Source organism: Hevea brasiliensis, chromosome 3 (genome assembly GCF_030052815.1).
Source record: "Hevea brasiliensis isolate MT/VB/25A 57/8 chromosome 3, ASM3005281v1, whole genome shotgun sequence".
NCBI classification, from domain to species: Eukaryota; Viridiplantae; Streptophyta; class Magnoliopsida; order Malpighiales; family Euphorbiaceae; genus Hevea; species Hevea brasiliensis.
The window spans coordinates 117,348,404-117,365,142 of record NC_079495.1 but is presented as its reverse complement, the minus strand read 5'-3'; the positions used below and the strand labels follow the sequence as shown (position 1 = coordinate 117,365,142).

Below are 16,739 nucleotides of genomic sequence, written 5' to 3'. Positions count from 1 at the left end.
TATTGTGTGTTGGCTTGGACAGCGAATCGACTCAAACATTACATGTTGAATCATAAAACATGGCTCATCTCCAGAATGCATCCAATCAAGTATGTATTTGAAAGCCCGTTCATGCCTGGGAGATTAGCAAAATGGCAGGTCATACTTTCTCAATATGAGATAGTCTATATGATAAGAAAGGTAGTAAAAGGGAGTGTGATAGCTGATCTCCTGGCTAAAAACCCAATTAATGATTACGAGGCCCTGGATTTTGAATTCCCAGACGAATATATTAACGCAGTAGGTGATGATGCTATAGGTCCAGATGATGTGTGGGAAATGTATTTTGATGGAGTGGTCAATTTAGCCGGTAATGGGATCGGAGCGGTGCTGGTTGCCCCAGATGGGAAACATTTCCCAATAGCTGTTAAGTTGAGGTTCAGCTGCACTAACAACGTAGCTGAGTATAAAGCCTGCGTGAGTGGCTTACAAGCTACCATTGAAATGAAGATAAAGAAATTAGAGGTGTATGGGGATTCAGCTATGATCATTTACCAAGTCAAAGGAGAATGGCAAACTAAAGACCAGAAACTGATCCTGTATAAAAAATATCTCCTTGAACTGATCAAGGAATTTGAAGAGATTTCTTTCACTCACCTGAGCCGGGACAAGAACCAATTTGCTGACGCCTTAGCTACTTTAGCTGTGATGACTCAAATGGAGGAAGGGCAGATAACGCAGTTATTGCAAATCAAAGCAAGGAGTGAGCTAGCGTACTGCTTTATGATCGAAGAAGAAACAGATGGCAAACCCTGGTATCATGATGTCCAGGTATACATCAAAAATAGGGAGTATCCTCCTTGGGCAAGTAGAAATGAAAGAAGAATGATAAGAAGATTAGTAGTGGGATACTTCCCCAGTGGGGAAATCTTGTACAAGAGAAGATCCAGTGGTGAGTTGTTGAGATGCGTAAATGCCAAAGAAGCAAGGAGAATTTTATTTGAAACCCATGAAGGGAACTGTGCTACTCATAGCAATGGGTATATGATGGCAAAGCAGATCTTAAGGCGGGGTTACTTCTAGACAACTTTGGAAAAGGATTGCATTGAGTACTTCCGGAAATATCACAAATGCCGAATTTATGCTGATAAGATAAATGTCCTGCCTCATCAGCTCTACAATCTCGTCTCACCATGGCCTTTTGCAATGTGGGATATCGATGTAATCGGTCCGATTAATCCAAAAGCATCCAATGGACACATGTTCATTTTGGTGGCCATCGACTACTTTACTAAATGGGTTGAAGCTACCTCATATGCTCACATCACTCAAAAAACCTTTCTGAAATTCCTTAAGAATAATATTATTTGTCGGTATGGTCTTCCTGGAGAGATTGTTACTGATAATGCTAAGAATCTAAATGGTTCGAAGATTTAGAAGTTGTGTGATCAGTACAAACGGCATCTCAATTCATCACCATACCGACCCCAGATGAATGGAGCTGTAGAAGCTGCCAATAAAAATCTCAAGGGAATAATCAGAAAAATGACAGTCACTTATAAAGATTGACATGATATGCTTCCCTTTGCCCTTCATGCCTATTAGACTATGGTAAGAACATCGACCGGGGCAACTCCATATTCGCTGGTCTACGGGATGGAAGCTGTTTTGCCAATAGAGGTGGAAATTCCTTCCTTAAGGGTTTTAAAAGAGGCAGAACTAGATGAGACGGAATGGGTTCAATCGAGGGTAGATCAGCTAAATTTGATGGATGAGAAAAGAATGATAAAAGTATGCCACGGGCAGTTGTACCAAAGAAGAATGGCCAAAGCATTCGATAAGAACGTACGCCCACACGAATTTCAATCAGGAGATCTAGTTTTAAAGAAGATCCTCCCAAATCAAAGCGATTCTCGGGGCAAGTAGTCACCAACTTATAAAGGGCCTTATGTGGTTAAAAAGGCATTTTCTGGCAGTGCACTCATCTTAACTCACATGGATGGGGAAGAATTGCCAAGGCCGATGAATGCAAATGTTGTAAAAAGATATTATGCATAAAAAAAGGGGTAGGAGTGAAAACCCAAAAGGGCACTCCTAGCAAAATGAGAGAAAGGAGGTGAAAACCTGCAAGGGTGCTTTCTGCAAAATGAGCGAAGGTTGAAAATCTGAAAGAACGCCCTGGAAAAGAGAATTAAAAAAAAAAAAGCTGAGAGTGAAAACCCGAAAGGGCGTTTCTAGTCGAAGACGGCGAAGAAACAAAGAGGATCTCGAGATCAAGGGATAGTAAATTACACATAATGCTTTTCAGAAGGTCACTTGAAACACTGACAATTGAGGGACTTTGAAGTTAACTGAGGACATTTGTGAGATTTATCTCTGTACTCTTAGCCATAAAATTGTATCTTTATTCTTTTTAATGATTATCTTCTTATGCCATGAATAAATTTGTGCATATCTCGTCTACCTTGGTTTATGCGCAATTAATTTGTTGAAAGCTTTCTTATAAGATGATAATCTAAACACAGGTAACTTTATATACTTTATTTTGAGATTTACAGGAGGGCAAACAATCATTAGGCAACTGGTGCATCTAAGAAGCGAAAACTTGCAAGGACGCTTCCTGTAATGCAAGCAAAGGGTCCGAAAGGACACAAAAAAAAAGGGTGGGAGTGAAAACCTGAAAGGGCGCTCCTGGCAAATTGAGGGAAAGGAGGTGAAAACCCGCAAGGGCGCTTTCTGCAAAATGAGCGAAGGGTGAAAATCCGAAAGGATGCCCCAAAAAAGAGAATTAAAAAAAAAAAACTTGAATTGAAAACCCGAAAGGGCACTTCTAGTCAGAAACGGTAAAGAAGTAAGGAGAGAGCCAAAAGGGTGCTAGATAAAATCATGGGCCAAGCCTCAAAACTCATTCTGACATTTTTCATTAATCGTTTCTCTTCGGGATCTTGTTAAGAAAACTTTGTCTAGAAGAACACCCTGCATCAGATTTGCTTTGTGAGCATTAAAGGTATGTACACAAAGCTTATTTACCATCGTTGGTTAAGTCGGCTTCAAGTTGATTTTAATTTTCAGCACTTTAATTCTTATTATCAACCTCTGGATTTAAGATCAAAGTTGATTTTAATTTTCAGCATTTTAATTTCCTGTTATCAACCTCTGGATTCAAGATCCAAGTTGATTTTAATTTTCAGCATTTAATTCTTGTCATCAACCTCTGGATTCAAGATCCAAGTTGATTTTAAATTTCCAGTTATTAACCTCTGGATTCAAGATCCAAGTTGATTTTAATTTTCAGCATTTTAATTCTTGTCATCAACCTCTGGGTTTAAGATCCAAGTTGATTTTAATTTTCAGCACTCTAATTCTTGTCATCAACCTCTGGGTTCAAGATCCAAGTTGATTTTAATTTTTAGCACTTTAATTCTTGTTATCAACCTCTGGATTCAAGATCCAAGTTGATTTTAATTTTCAGCATTTAATTCTTATCATCAACCTCTGGGTTCAAGATCCAAGTTGATTTTAATTTTTAGCACTCTAATTCTTGTCATCAACTTCTGGGTTCAAGATCCAAGTTGATTTTAATTTTCAGCACTTTAATTCTTGTTATCAACCTCTGGATTCAAGATCCAAGTTGATTTTAATTTTCAGCATTTAATTCTTGTTATCAACCTCTGGGTTCAAGATCCAAGTTGATTTTAATTTTCAGCACTTTAATTCTTATTATCAACATCTGGATTCAAGATCTAAGTTTATTTTAATTTTCAGGATTTAATTCTTGTCATCAACCTCTGGATTCAAGATTCAAGTTGATTTTAAATTTTCAGTTATCAACCTCTGGATTCAAGATCCAAGTTGATTTTAATTTTCAGCATTTAATTCTTATCATCAATCTCTGTATTCAAGATCCAAGTTGATTTTAATTTTCAGCATTTATTTCTTATCATTAACCTCTGGGTTCAAGATCTAAGTTGATTTTAATTTTCAGCACTTTAATTCTTGTTATCAACTTCTGGATTTAAGATCCAAGTTGATTTTAATTTTCAGCATTTAATTCTTGTCATCAACTTCTGGGTTCAAGATCCAAGTTGATTTTGATTTTCAACACTTTAATTCTTGTTATCAACCTCTGGATTCAAGATATAAGTTGATTTTAATTTTTAACATTTAATTTTTATCATTAACCTCTGAATTCAAGATCCAAGTTGATTTTAAATTTCCAGTTATCAACCTCTGGATTCAAGATTCAAGTTGATTTTAATTTTCAGCATTTTAATTTTTCGTTATCAACCTCTGGATTCAAGATCCAAGTTGATTTTAATTTTCAGCATTTTAATTTCCTGTTATCAACCTCTGGATTCAAGATCCAAGTTGATTTTAATTTTCAGCATTTAATTCTTATCATCAACCCCTGGATTCAATATCTAAGTTGATTTTAATTTTCAGTATTTATTTCTTATCATCAACCTCTGGATTCAAGATCCAAGTCTATTTTAATTTTTAGCATTTATTTCTTGTCGTCAACATCTGTGTTCAAGATCCAAGTTGATTTTAATTTTCAGCATTTTAATTGTTGTTATCAACCTCTGGATTTAAGATCCAAGTTGATTTTAATTTTCAGTATTTAATTCTTGTCATCAACTTCTGGATTCAAGATCCAAGTTGATTTTAATTTTCAGCATTTAATTCTTGTCATCAACTTCTGGGTTCAAGATTCAAGTTGATTTTAATTTTCAGCACTTTAATTCTTGTGATCAACCTCTGGATTCAAGATCCAAGTTGATTTTAATTTTCAGCATTTAATTCTTGTCATCAACTTCTGGGTTCAAGATTCAAGTTGATTTTAATTTTCAGCACTTTAATTCTTGTGATCAACCTCTGGATTCAAGATCCAAGTTGATTTTAATTTTCAGCATTTAATTCTTGTTATTAACCTCTGGATTCAAGATCCAAGTTGATTTTAATTTTCAGCATTTAATTCTTGTCATCAACCTCTGAGTTCAAGATTAAAGTTGATTTAATTTTTAGCACTTTAATTCTTGCTATCAACATCTGGATTCAAGATCCAAGTTGATTTTAATTTTCAGCATTTAATTCTTATTATCAACCTTTGGATACAACATCCAAGTTGATTTTAATTTTCAGCACTTTAATTTCCTGTTATCAATCTCTGGATTCAAAATCCAAGTTAATTTTATATTTCAGCAAATTTCAACCTCTAGATCCTAGTATCCTAGCCGCCCAAAATATAGTTTTAAATCTTTAAATGATTTCCATACAAGAGAATTTCATTCTCTCCAGTAGAAAACATGTAAAGAGGGGTAGCTGTAGACATCATATTTTGGACGAGCTCTAAATGCATAGCCAATCTCCCATTTTAATGTTCTATCCGATCTCCGCTGGTTGCCTAATGCTAAGTTATGATTTGAAGATAAATGATAAATTCGATCACATAAATCCCAAAGTACTTTCCAATCTCTCCATTGACCCGATCTGTTTGAATTTCATCTTCAGACCTTCGAGCCATCTTTGTATTTTTGCTTTCTGATCTTTCGGCGTTCAAAACTCTGAATTGTGTGAAATTTCATGATCAAGTATCTAATCAAGTCATCGTTTTGTCCGATCCCTAAGATGTGATCCTGAAATGAATGTGGACTAGGACTCAATTTCGAATTGTCGATGTTTCTAAGGTTTTCCGGTTTCATCCTTGCGAATAATGTTTTTCAAATCTCTTTAAGCAGTCATGTTTTATAACCGATCTCAAGCTCTGGAATTAGCATTCATACTTAATGGGGATGTTTTCCCAATTTCATCAAGTATTAATCACAAAAACAAGTTTATTTCAAAGTCAAAAATATACAAGTCATTCGGCAGGAGGGTCTCCCCTAACCTGCACTTCAGGTACATTTTCAGTTTCATCATTCCCTCTCTCCTCTCTTTCAGGCTCCTCCTCGCTATCATCTTTAGCTCTCGGGATGAGCTCCTCCATCCAAGAGAAGTCTTCTTCAGGATAGTGCTTCACAAGCTCGGCCAGAAGATCACCATGAGCATTTACATAGGCACCAGCCTCTCTCACTAGGGCCTCTTCTTCTTTCGCTTTGATCTTTTCAGTAAATCGAGTGAGATCGGCAGATCGGCAGGCCCGAGCGTCTTCAAGTTCCCGCTCTAGTTCAGCTATCCTTTCTTCATAAGACTTTGTCTGATCTTCTATCTTAGCGATGTGGTCCTGGGCGGTTGAGAGTTGGGCATTGGTAATAGCTGTGTCCTGCACCGCCTCCAAAATCTCCTGTTTCAAGAGATGAGCCTTTTCTCTGATCATATGCTGGTTCGCAATAGTCTCCAAACCCAAGCTCATTGTCTGAGTCAGGAGATCGTCAATGCTATCCTGGGCCATCCTATTCCGGTCTTCTTGAAAACAGATAGTAGCACTCAGGACCTAGGCTAGATCAGGATTGCCCCAAATTGAATGATTCCTTTTCAAAGAATGAATAAGGACCTGAGCACCTTGGGAGAACGTCCTAACGACTGGTCTGGAAGGCCCCCCTTCTGCACTTGAAGAGACCGACGGAGGTGGAGGTTCGACTTGTCGAGGTGGAGAAGGAATGATCTTTACCTCTGAGGTTGGCTGCTCTGGAGGTCAAAACGGAGAGCTCGGTGCTTTTACCAAATCTTGCCTCGGCGTCTGAGCAGCAACAACTTTCATCTCCCACACTTTCTGGGCGAGCTCCCTCTTTTGCTTGCAACTTTCCGTTGCACTCTTGCCTCTCGCCATACCTGCACAAAGAACAAGATAGTGAGATCACCAAAATTAAGAGACTAAGAATCTAGATTATACCGATCCTGGGGCCCAGGTCAGAGAGTTGCAGCTCATAGTCCTCATTGGTGATCACTTGCATATCCACCATTTTAGTTCGGCTATGACCACATCCAAACATGAATACCTATGAGCGGTCCCCTGATCCTTCAAATCCTTCACCATGGCATCCTCGTCTTTATTTAGGGCGAACTTCTTTGGTACTTTAGGAACTAAATACTGCCAACTACGTGGAATGCCCTCAAAGCCATTTGGGTCCTTGGTCCTAAGTATGAAAAACTGATCTTTCTAGTTCTTCAACGAGGAAGGGAGATTGGTGAAGAGCCTGCATTTCGGCTTGGCTTGGAAAAACCAATATTCATCATCTTCTCGCTGAGCGAGCCTATGCAATTAAGCAAAAACCTTCTCCGTGGGCTCGAGCTTTTTAGCTTGGCATAAACCTCTGAAGGCCACCAGAGTCCACTAGGAGTTCAGATGCTCCTGGGCTACTCAGACATGATGGAACTTCAGAATGACTCTATAGAATTCGTCAAGGGAAAACCAAAGCCCGGCTTTTAATTGTTCTTCATACACCATGATCAGGTTGATTTTCTTCAAAGAAATGATCAACTCGAAGATTACCATGACATCTGATAAGTTCGAAGGAGTCAATCGAAAGGTTGTATTTTTGGCTAATAGACTGGAGATCTGTCTCCCTGAGGACCAATGGCAACTTGTCCATGGGTAAGTTCTCTTTCCTTGAAGTCGACGCTTATTTTGACTTAGTCGCTTGACCATGGATTGGGATAATGGCCGTAGAAAGTTCAGGTCGCTCACTTGGTCTGGCCACATCACCTTCATCCGATGTCCACGAAATGTGAACAGAAGGAGGACTTGCAGCTCTCTGATCCTTGGTACTGCTTATTTTTGAAGATAAAGATAAAGTTGATCAAAGAAAGATTAAAGCTCTTATCGGAGTGTAAATCGGTGTCGGAAAACTTTAGAAAGCAAGAGAGAACGTCTTAGTTGCTCAGAGAATCTGAAAATGGCACAAGTAGGCAAATGGCCAATACTCCTCCTTATTTATACCTGCCCGAGCAGTAAATGCTCACGAAACCCCAAGAGACGCATCGGTTAATGGGATTAGACCATTTTGATGACTCATCAAAAGTAAATTCTAGAAACGTGGCAAGGAGATCGGATATTTAAAGAGCAGTCAGGAGAGATCGATTGATGAGTGTGAATTGTGAGATTAGATCGGACACAGTTATAAGAGATCGAAAAATAATGCAATAATAAAATAAAATAAACAATCAATTTTGAATAAATAAAACTTCATTTCATTTCTAAAAGGTTAGATTATATCACTTGGGCAATCTTTCAAGATCAACAATTACAAATTTCCCTTCACTATGTTCTACCTATCTTGCTCCTACGGTTCGGACCATTCCCAATTTCAAGATGTCGTTCAAGAGATACGTGGAGATCGGGAAGGTAGCTCTTGTTAACTATGGAAAAGACTACAGGAAGCTCAGTGTCTTCGTCGATGTCATCGATCGGAACCGAGCTACGATCGGGACCCCCAATATAGTTGGGAGCCAAATGAACTTTAAGAGGCGGTCACCGATATCAAGATTGAAATTAGCGGTCCCCTTGTCAGAGATCGGTCTGTAAGCCATACCGGTAAGCCGATCCAAGATCGGCACGGTAGTCAATTTTGACCTTGATCGGTCAATTAGTCCAGTTCCCTCACCGTCATCAAACGATGCCCTCATAAATCTTTGATCACTAGAATTATCCATTTTCAGGAGATGGACAAACAAAACATTCAGAAAAAGATCAAGGTGGTTGTCATAAGAAGAATTCATGTCGGAAAAGTCAAGAACAGGAAAGTAAAACATTGGAAATTCATCGGAGATGGGAGATTATGAGTATGTGAAGGATGAAATTCTCCTGCATATATATAAGGCCTTGGCATTTATTGCATGCAGAACTCGAAGCGGTTCATCAGTAATTGAAGAATTAATTACTTTAGGGGATGAGAAGGGGATTGAAAATTAAGATTGGGAAGAAACGAGATTAGATGTAAAGATCGGAGCGAGAGGTCTCAGGTTTATTAAAGAGATCGGCTAAACTGGGAAATAACCTATAGAGATCGGAGGGCTTGGAGAATCACTTTCAATCATGAGCCTCAAATTTGTAAGATTAACTCCTTGCCATCGGATCCCAAACGGTTAAAGTAGCCTAGCACACCTCAATTTGCACCGTTGATCATGCTTGTAATGATAGATTTGGGACCTTCAGATCAAAAGTGAATAACTAATTCAGCGCCTTTTGCTCCCAGACCTCAGATCCATCCTGTAAGGCGGAATTCCTGATCGTTGGATTAAGGAATGAAAGTATAGAGATTCTGAACCAAATCCTGACCCTCAATCTCGATTCTCTTTAATTCTAAGGTGTCGAATCGTGTCCTTTTAAATCCGAGCCCTCCATTTCCTCCTGCTAGAATCCTGACCCTTCATTTTGAGTACCCATTTTCTATAAATACCTATATGCAATACTGTATAAAAGGGGAAGAAAGGTGGAAGGAAAGAGGGAGATGATGGTTAGGAAACCTCTGCATTTTTTGATATAATCTTATTGCCCTTCATTCTGAAACCATTGAAATTCCCAGAGACTTTAGAAAAAGGTTTTCTAAAGGATCTTTTCATTGAAATTACAAGTCTTGTGATTTATACTCTTAGTAACCACGCACCATCTTGGAAGCCCGATCACAGTTCGTTATTAAAGCCCCGTTGTCATTTCCTTCGATAGCTCCAAGTCACTCCATCTTCTCAGCTATAGCAGTTCCAGAGTTTGCAAGGCATCGGTATTGATTCATCTATTATTTTAGCACTCCACAGGTAAATGTTTAACTCGCCCATTATTAAACGTCACTAGTTTGTATTCGTGACATGAGTATTTTAAGGTGCCTTGTCACATTGAGTTCCCATAATAGGGGCATATCAAGTTCGGTTTGTGTCGCATATTATCTTTGGCCTCCTATTATTTGCAAGTCTTACGATTATCATTATTTTTAATTCTTTATTTATTTCGTATGGCTAAAAGCTCGGGCCATTAATGCTCTGTAACAACCATGAGGAGCATGGATGAAGGTGATGCCTCAGAAATTTTCAACCCAAATAAATGAGGAAAATAATTAGGAAAATAGACCTATTCTAGATCGATGTAGAAGGTTCGGATGAGTTGTGAGGTCGAAAACTGAGATTAGCTCGGACAGACAAATCGCGAAATAAAAAAAAAAGAGAAACGAGTCAAGCCCGGACGATAGGCTATAAGATCGAAGAATCAAGATAAACTTGGATCATAAGACACGAAATCCGAAATAGAAAAGTTTGGACAATAAGCCATAGGGGTGGAGATAAAGGAGTTTGGATAGCGTAGAGATTGAGGAATGACATAAAAGATCGACATAGAGTTCGAATCAATATTCGCTACTTTTAAATTCACTTTTCAAAATAGGGAGTTCCGAAGAGAGTACTTTCCAAGGATTTCTGTAATTTAAACCTTTTATAAAGTGTCCGATGCTACATCAGAAAGACCGGGAGAGAGTCCTTTCCTGAGTTCCTAACCAAAAGAGATCGAGAGGGAGTCCTTACCTAAATTCTCTTAGCAAAAACTCTAATAGGAACATTTTAAGAGATCGGGAGAGAGTCCTTACCCAAATTCTCTCAGCAAAAACTCTAACAAAAATATTTTAAGAGATCGGGAGAGAGTCCTTACCTGAATTCTCTCAGCTAAAACTCTAATAAAAACATTTTAAGAGATCGTGAGAGAGTCCTTACCTAAATTCTCTCAGTTGAAATTCTAATAAAAATATCTTAAGAGATTGGGAGAGAGTACTTACCCGAATTCTTTAAGCTAAAATTCTGATAAGAATATTTTACGAGATCGGGAGAGAGTCTTGTAGACACCATATTTTGGCCGACCTTCGAAGGCAAGGTCCTTTTAAAATTGAAACTTTATTATCCGTTCTCGACCGATGTCCCAATCACAGGTAGCTTTTCTGAACTTACTGATGGCTCGTCCCTGGAACAAATCGATCTTACGCTCAAGTTAGATTGCTTTCCGATCCCTTGGTCTTTATCAGATGAGTTCGAGTCAATATTGGATCTCCGGACCATCCAATCTTGCTTGCTGTTGTTCTCCGATCTCTCTATGTACATGTCACACCTTACCCCTCCGTAAGGCATAACATGATCCTGTAGAATACTTAATGAACTACCGAACTTCACCTACCGATAACTCATTAAGTACCCTACAAGGGATTTTAAAACAATTTTCTGATATTTTGGAAGTGGTGAGCATTTTGGTATGAATTAAAAACCATTTATTCAAAGTTTAAATACTAGTAAAAATTTTTGTCCATTTTAATTTTGCCGCAAATTGTATAAAAATTTTGACAGAGTTCCCTCTGTATTTTGAGAAATCAGTTCTTCAAATACCTGTAAAAAGCACTTCCAAAAGTTTTCCACAACTCCCAATCTCCAATAAAACTCAAATCAACCCAATTCAAATCACTTCAAAGCAATTTCCACAATTTAATCAAATTTGGTCATCACAAAATTTTTAATACTTCATTAACAAGGCATAAAGCAGAAAATTCATATTTACAATATTAAATTTACAGAAGCAAACCCAAAATAATGTTATTACAATTTATTTACAACTGCTCAATTTACATTGATACTTATGACATTACAGTATTTACATCAAAATAACCATAAGGGTATAAAACAATACCCGTACAAAAGGGATCAAAAAGTTCTTGTCAATCCATGACTCACTCTCCGCTTTCTCCTTGCTCTTATCTGCATGATAGAATTAAACTATCGCTGAGTATAAAAATACTCAGTGGTGCACAATAAAAATTTAAAATGCAGTAAATAAATCATTCATTGCCAAATACAATTCAAATGTTCCTCAATCACATTTCAATAATGATCAAAGTTCATAATAACACCATTTTATCAAATAATCTATTAAACACAGTTTAGTCAAACAATTTCATAAACACGGTGTTGCCAAGTCATACACAACTTAAGCCATGACACAAAATTTCCGATCAATGCCGCGTTGTACACCACGACAAAGCAATCTACAACCCCATTAATCGAAATCAATGAGGGAGGTGGCTAGCTAGCTAATGAGTACTCATCCGATCTACAACCTCAACTGGCGAGCCAGAGAGGGAGGAAAATAAACGATCTCAATCCCATAAATAGAGGAGGAAATGTGATACTGTCATGCTAAGTGTGAACATAAAATCCATTTCAAACATTTCATTCAAATATTGCATACAAAAATCAAATCAATTTCCAAAGTTACAATTTGATCACAAGGTGGCAACACAAAAGTTCATAATTTCATACTGCATGCTAAATCAATTTTTCAAGGGTAAAATGCTTAAATAGGATTTATTGTGCACAAACCTGACTGGAGTCGCCTCTAGGCCTTGACTCAGTCTCTCCGAGCTTTCAAGTCTTTTTCAACTGAAACACACAATTTCATAGTGTTTCAGTACCATAACTTAACATAAGTCCAAAAATAAATTTAACTTCACTTTAACTAGCTCTATTGCGTTAAATTCGACGTTCTCGAAGTTTTTGTGTTTCGGGCTACTATTCACTATACTATTCAAGTCAAATTGTTGACTTTTTAAGGATTAATAGGTATGGGAACTCCAACTTCACCCACATACCATATTTTGGTCATTAAACTTGTTGGTTTTGGTCATTTTCTCAAAGCTTAGGTCATTTTGGCGAAATTGCCAATTTTCGTTTTGGTGTCCTAAGTTACACTATTCCATTGGTCGATTTACTGTTGGAATTTGATAAAACTTCCTTCATAGAAAATGTTCCTTATTGTCTTAAGGGTATTCTCATTTTTGGATCACCCCAATCGGAGTTTTGTAGCTCAAGTTATGGCCAAAATAAGTTTACTGTTCACGCAATCGCTCATACTGATATCTTGGGTTCTGGCAGATTTTGATCCAACTTTGGTCAGTAATTTGATCAAGTTAAGTTCATAATTTGGTCTCACTTTCTTCATATGAAATGTTCTACTATGTCTTATGTTTCCATCGGTTCAAGAATCACCTAAATCCGAGTTTTCTAGAGAGAGTTATAGCCATCCAAACATTACTGCTCAATTGAAAATCTGCAGAGTTGCAGGTTTGATAACTCAACTTTGCTCAATAATTTGAATGGGTTAATGGCATAATTTGGGGTGATGTTCTTCATAAAAGTTTTAGATCTATACCTCCTCTAACCCCTGGCCAAATTTCAGGTCAATTTGACTTGTCTAACTTGAGTTATGACCAAATGAACAGTTACTGTTCATTTGGTCAGTTTGGTGCAGTGGCAGCCTGCTCTCATTTCACTTTGGTCAATTGTTTCACCAAGTTTTGGTCAGTTTTTGGCCATGGTTCCTTAATGAAAATTGTGCTATTTTATGTCTATTTTCATCCTCAATTGGTAGCATATTAATTAGGCTTGTAAAATTTGAGTTTTGGTCCTTCAAAGTGGGTTTGGTCATGCTGCCAGCAGCATGACCATTGGACCTACGAATTTGGTTTTCATTCCAACAATTCCCACACATCTCTTTTGGTCATTATTGACCATTTTTCATCTCATAATAGACTAAAGTCATCATTTAAGCATTTCTCCAAAAATTGGTTCACAACCCTAGCCTCCAAACCCTAATTCACTTAAATTGTGCAATTAACTAAATTTAAAACTTTAAACCATAATCAATCAACTAAGTAGGGTTCCTAAACTCATTCAAACCCATTAAATTCATGCAATCCATACTCCCTTTAGGCTGGACGAAATTTTAGTTTAGTCCTTCTCCCATGTTTGTTTTATTTAATCAAGTTCTAAGCTCATTTTCAACCATCACATATGCATTTGAATGGATAAATGAAGAGTTTAGCATACTAACCTCAATTTAAATGCCAAGCCTTTAATTCCTCTCCTCCTTTCTTCTTTCTTTCTTGTTCTTAAGTTGAGGTTGCAAGGTCTAGTGAGGTTTTTAGGGGAGTCATGTTAATTGGGTGAAGGAAATTAAGCTTAATGGAAGCTTAAAGGAAGAAAACTTCATGGAAATTCATGGGGGAAGTGGGGCGGCAACCAAGGGCAAGGAAGAAGACTTTTTTTCTAATTTTTTTTTTCTTTTGTTTCTTTTAACTTTATCCCTTTTTGAAGACCAAAATTCCCATTTAATAATTCACTTAATTAATTTGTTTATGACATCATTCATGATGTCATCAACTTTGACTTTTCCATCTTTTTCTTCTTCTTTTTTTTTTCTATTTATTTTTCTATTAGTTCTTTAATTTAATTCTCGATTCAGAAATTTTCTTTTCTCCGATTTTATTTGTGATTAGGTCGAGTCGCCTCGGGTCAATTGACCAAATCGCCCCTCGCCGGTTCATCCCGGTTTACAAATAATCCAATATTTCTTCCGGCTCCCTGACCTAATTATTTGACTGGCTTAACAGTTTTTTTTTGTGATTTTTCCACTGTATTCATAAGGGTCCTAAGGACCGCAGCGTCACTTTTTACAGTTCGAAATTTGAGTTTAAAACGACTTCAGCTGCTCTCAGAAGTCACTCATCGCTGTGACTCTCACTGCTTAACCTCTTATGTTCTGTTTTTCTTATTTATAGTTAACTAATTAAACATTACTAATTATTTGTGTTTATGGCTTTTCAAGTTGTCTTAAGTGTGGCCCTAATCCCATTAATTGTCTGGACCGACACCGGTCACCGGAACAGTGAAATCTACCAGGCTATGCAATGGGGGTGTTACAGTACAAATATCGCAAAATTCCATTTGACTAATGTTGTGATCGGGCTTCTCGCTTGGATTGCCCAGATATTCCTCAAAATGAAGTTAAGGTTTTTATCCAGTCTAATAATGGTTTTGACCTTAAAAGTTCAAGTCAGTGTCAAATCTTTGCAATTCTAATATTCTAAAGTTTCATTCGGTATTTGGTCATGACTCCGTCTGATCTCATGTTCGCGTGTAATATTTTTCCGATCTCTTGGAGTAATTTGATATCTTTTGATTAATAGTCACTCTCAGGTTTAATGTTTAACTGCTTTTGATCAATTAAGTACTCAGACAATTTGGTTTGGATGCTTTCCGATCTTATTAAGATATTGAACATAAAAGACTTCAATTCATTTCAAAATAAAAATGTATAAGTCATTCGGTAGGAGGGTCTCCCCTAACCTGCTCTCCGGGTACAGTATCAGTTCTATCATCCTCTCTCTCTCTCTCAAGCTCCTCCTCGCTCTCTTCTTCACCTTTAGGGACAAGATCCACCATCCAAGAGAAGTCTTCCTCAGGATAGCGCCTTACAAGCTCAGCCAGAAGATCGCCATGAGCATTTACATAAGCACCAACTTCACTCGCCACGGCCTCTTCTTCTTTCACTTTGATCTCCTCGGTAAGGTGAGTGACATTGGCAGTTCGGCAGGCCCGGGCTTCTTCGAGTTCCCACTCCAGTTCAGCTATCCTATCCTTATAAGATTTCATCTGACTCTCAATCTCGGCGATGTAGTCCTGAGCAGACGAAAGTTGGGTTTTGGCAGAAGCAGCGTCCTGGACCGCCTTCAGAATTTCTTGTCTCAAGAGATGAGCCTTTTCTCTGATTATATGTTGATTCACGAGGCTCTCTATGCTCAAGCTCATCGTTTGAGCTAGGAGGTCGTCAATGCTATCCGGAGTCAGTCTATTCCGATCGTCCTGAAAGCAGATGGTGGCACCCAAAACCTTGGCCAGGCCAGGATTTCCCCGAACTGAGCGATTCTTCTCTAGTGAGTGGATGTGGACCTGGGCACCACGAGAGAGGGTCCTCACAGCAGGTTGGGAAGACCCTCCTTCCGCACTTGAAGAAATAGGCAGAGGTGGCGGTTCATCTTATTGATGAGGGGAAGGAGCGATCTCTATCTCTGGGGTCGGCTATCCCAAAGGTCGGGACGAAGAGCCCGGCACTTCTACCGAGTCTCGCCCTAGCGTTTGGGATACAGCAACAATCTTCATTTCTCGCACTTTTTGGGCGACCTCCTTTTTTCGCTTACAGCTCTCCTTCGCGCCCTCGGCTCCAGCCATACCTGCACAGAAAACAAGTTAGTGAGATCACCTAAGTCAGGAGGTTAAAGATTTAGGTTATACTGATCTCGGGTCCAAGGTCAGAGAGCTGCAGCTCATAATCCTCATGGGTGATCATCTGCATTAGCCACCACTTCAGTTCAGCCATAACTGCATCTAAACATGAATACTTGTGAGTAGCCGCCTGACTCTTCAGTTCCTTTACCATGACGTCCTTGTCTCTATTTAGGGCAATCTTCTTTGAAACTGAAGGGACCAGGTGCTGCCAATTGCACGGGATACCCCCAAAGCCATTCGGGATCTTACTCCTCAATATGAAGAACCGATTCTTCCAATTCTTCAACGAAGAAGGGAGATCGGTAAAAAGCCCACAGTGTGGCTTGGCTTGGAAAAACCAATACTCGTCGTCCTTTCACCGAGTGAGCCCATGTAACTTAGCGAAAACCTTTGCTGTAGGCTCGAGATTTTTAGCTGGGCATAAGCCTCTGAAAGCCACCAGAGTCCGCCAAGAGTTCGGGTGCACTTGGGCTACACAAACATGATGGAACTTCAGAACGGCTCTAAAGAATTTGTCCAGGGGGAACCAAAGGCCGGCCTTCAGATATTCTTCATATACCATGATTATGTCATTTTCTTCAAAGAAATGATCAGCTCGGAGATCGCTATGACATCTGATGAGCTCGAAGGAGTTAGCCCGAAGGTTGTATTCTTGAGTAATGGACTGCAGATCGGTTTCCTTGAGGACTGACGACAACTCATCCACGGGTAAGTTTTCTTTCCCTGAAGAAGAT

At 38.5% G+C, this 16,739-nt stretch overlaps 1 protein-coding gene across 1 annotated transcript; it reads left to right on the top strand.

Annotated features, from left to right (window-relative positions):
* Window positions 1-111: 111 nt before the first annotated feature.
* Window positions 112-1,416, top strand: LOC131178475 (uncharacterized). Its single transcript, XM_058143438.1, has 3 exons — window positions 112-504; window positions 610-810; window positions 1,153-1,416. The coding sequence occupies exons 1-3, from the start codon at window positions 112-114 to the stop codon at window positions 1,414-1,416; spliced, it is 858 nt and encodes a 285-aa protein (XP_057999421.1).
* The last annotated feature ends 15,323 nt before the right edge of the window (window positions 1,417-16,739 follow it).

Excerpts from the sequence above, each read along its gene's own strand:
- LOC131178475 (XM_058143438.1), top strand. The coding sequence starts at position 112 with ATGCCTGGGAGATTAGCAAAATGGCAGGTCATACTTTCTCAATATGAG. Across the intron at positions 505-609 it reads TGAAGATAAAGAAATTAGAG|GAATTTGAAGAGATTTCTTT; the intron begins GTGTATGGGGAT and ends GAACTGATCAAG. Across the intron at positions 811-1,152 it reads CCTGGTATCATGATGTCCAG|CTCTACAATCTCGTCTCACC; the intron begins GTATACATCAAA and ends CTGCCTCATCAG.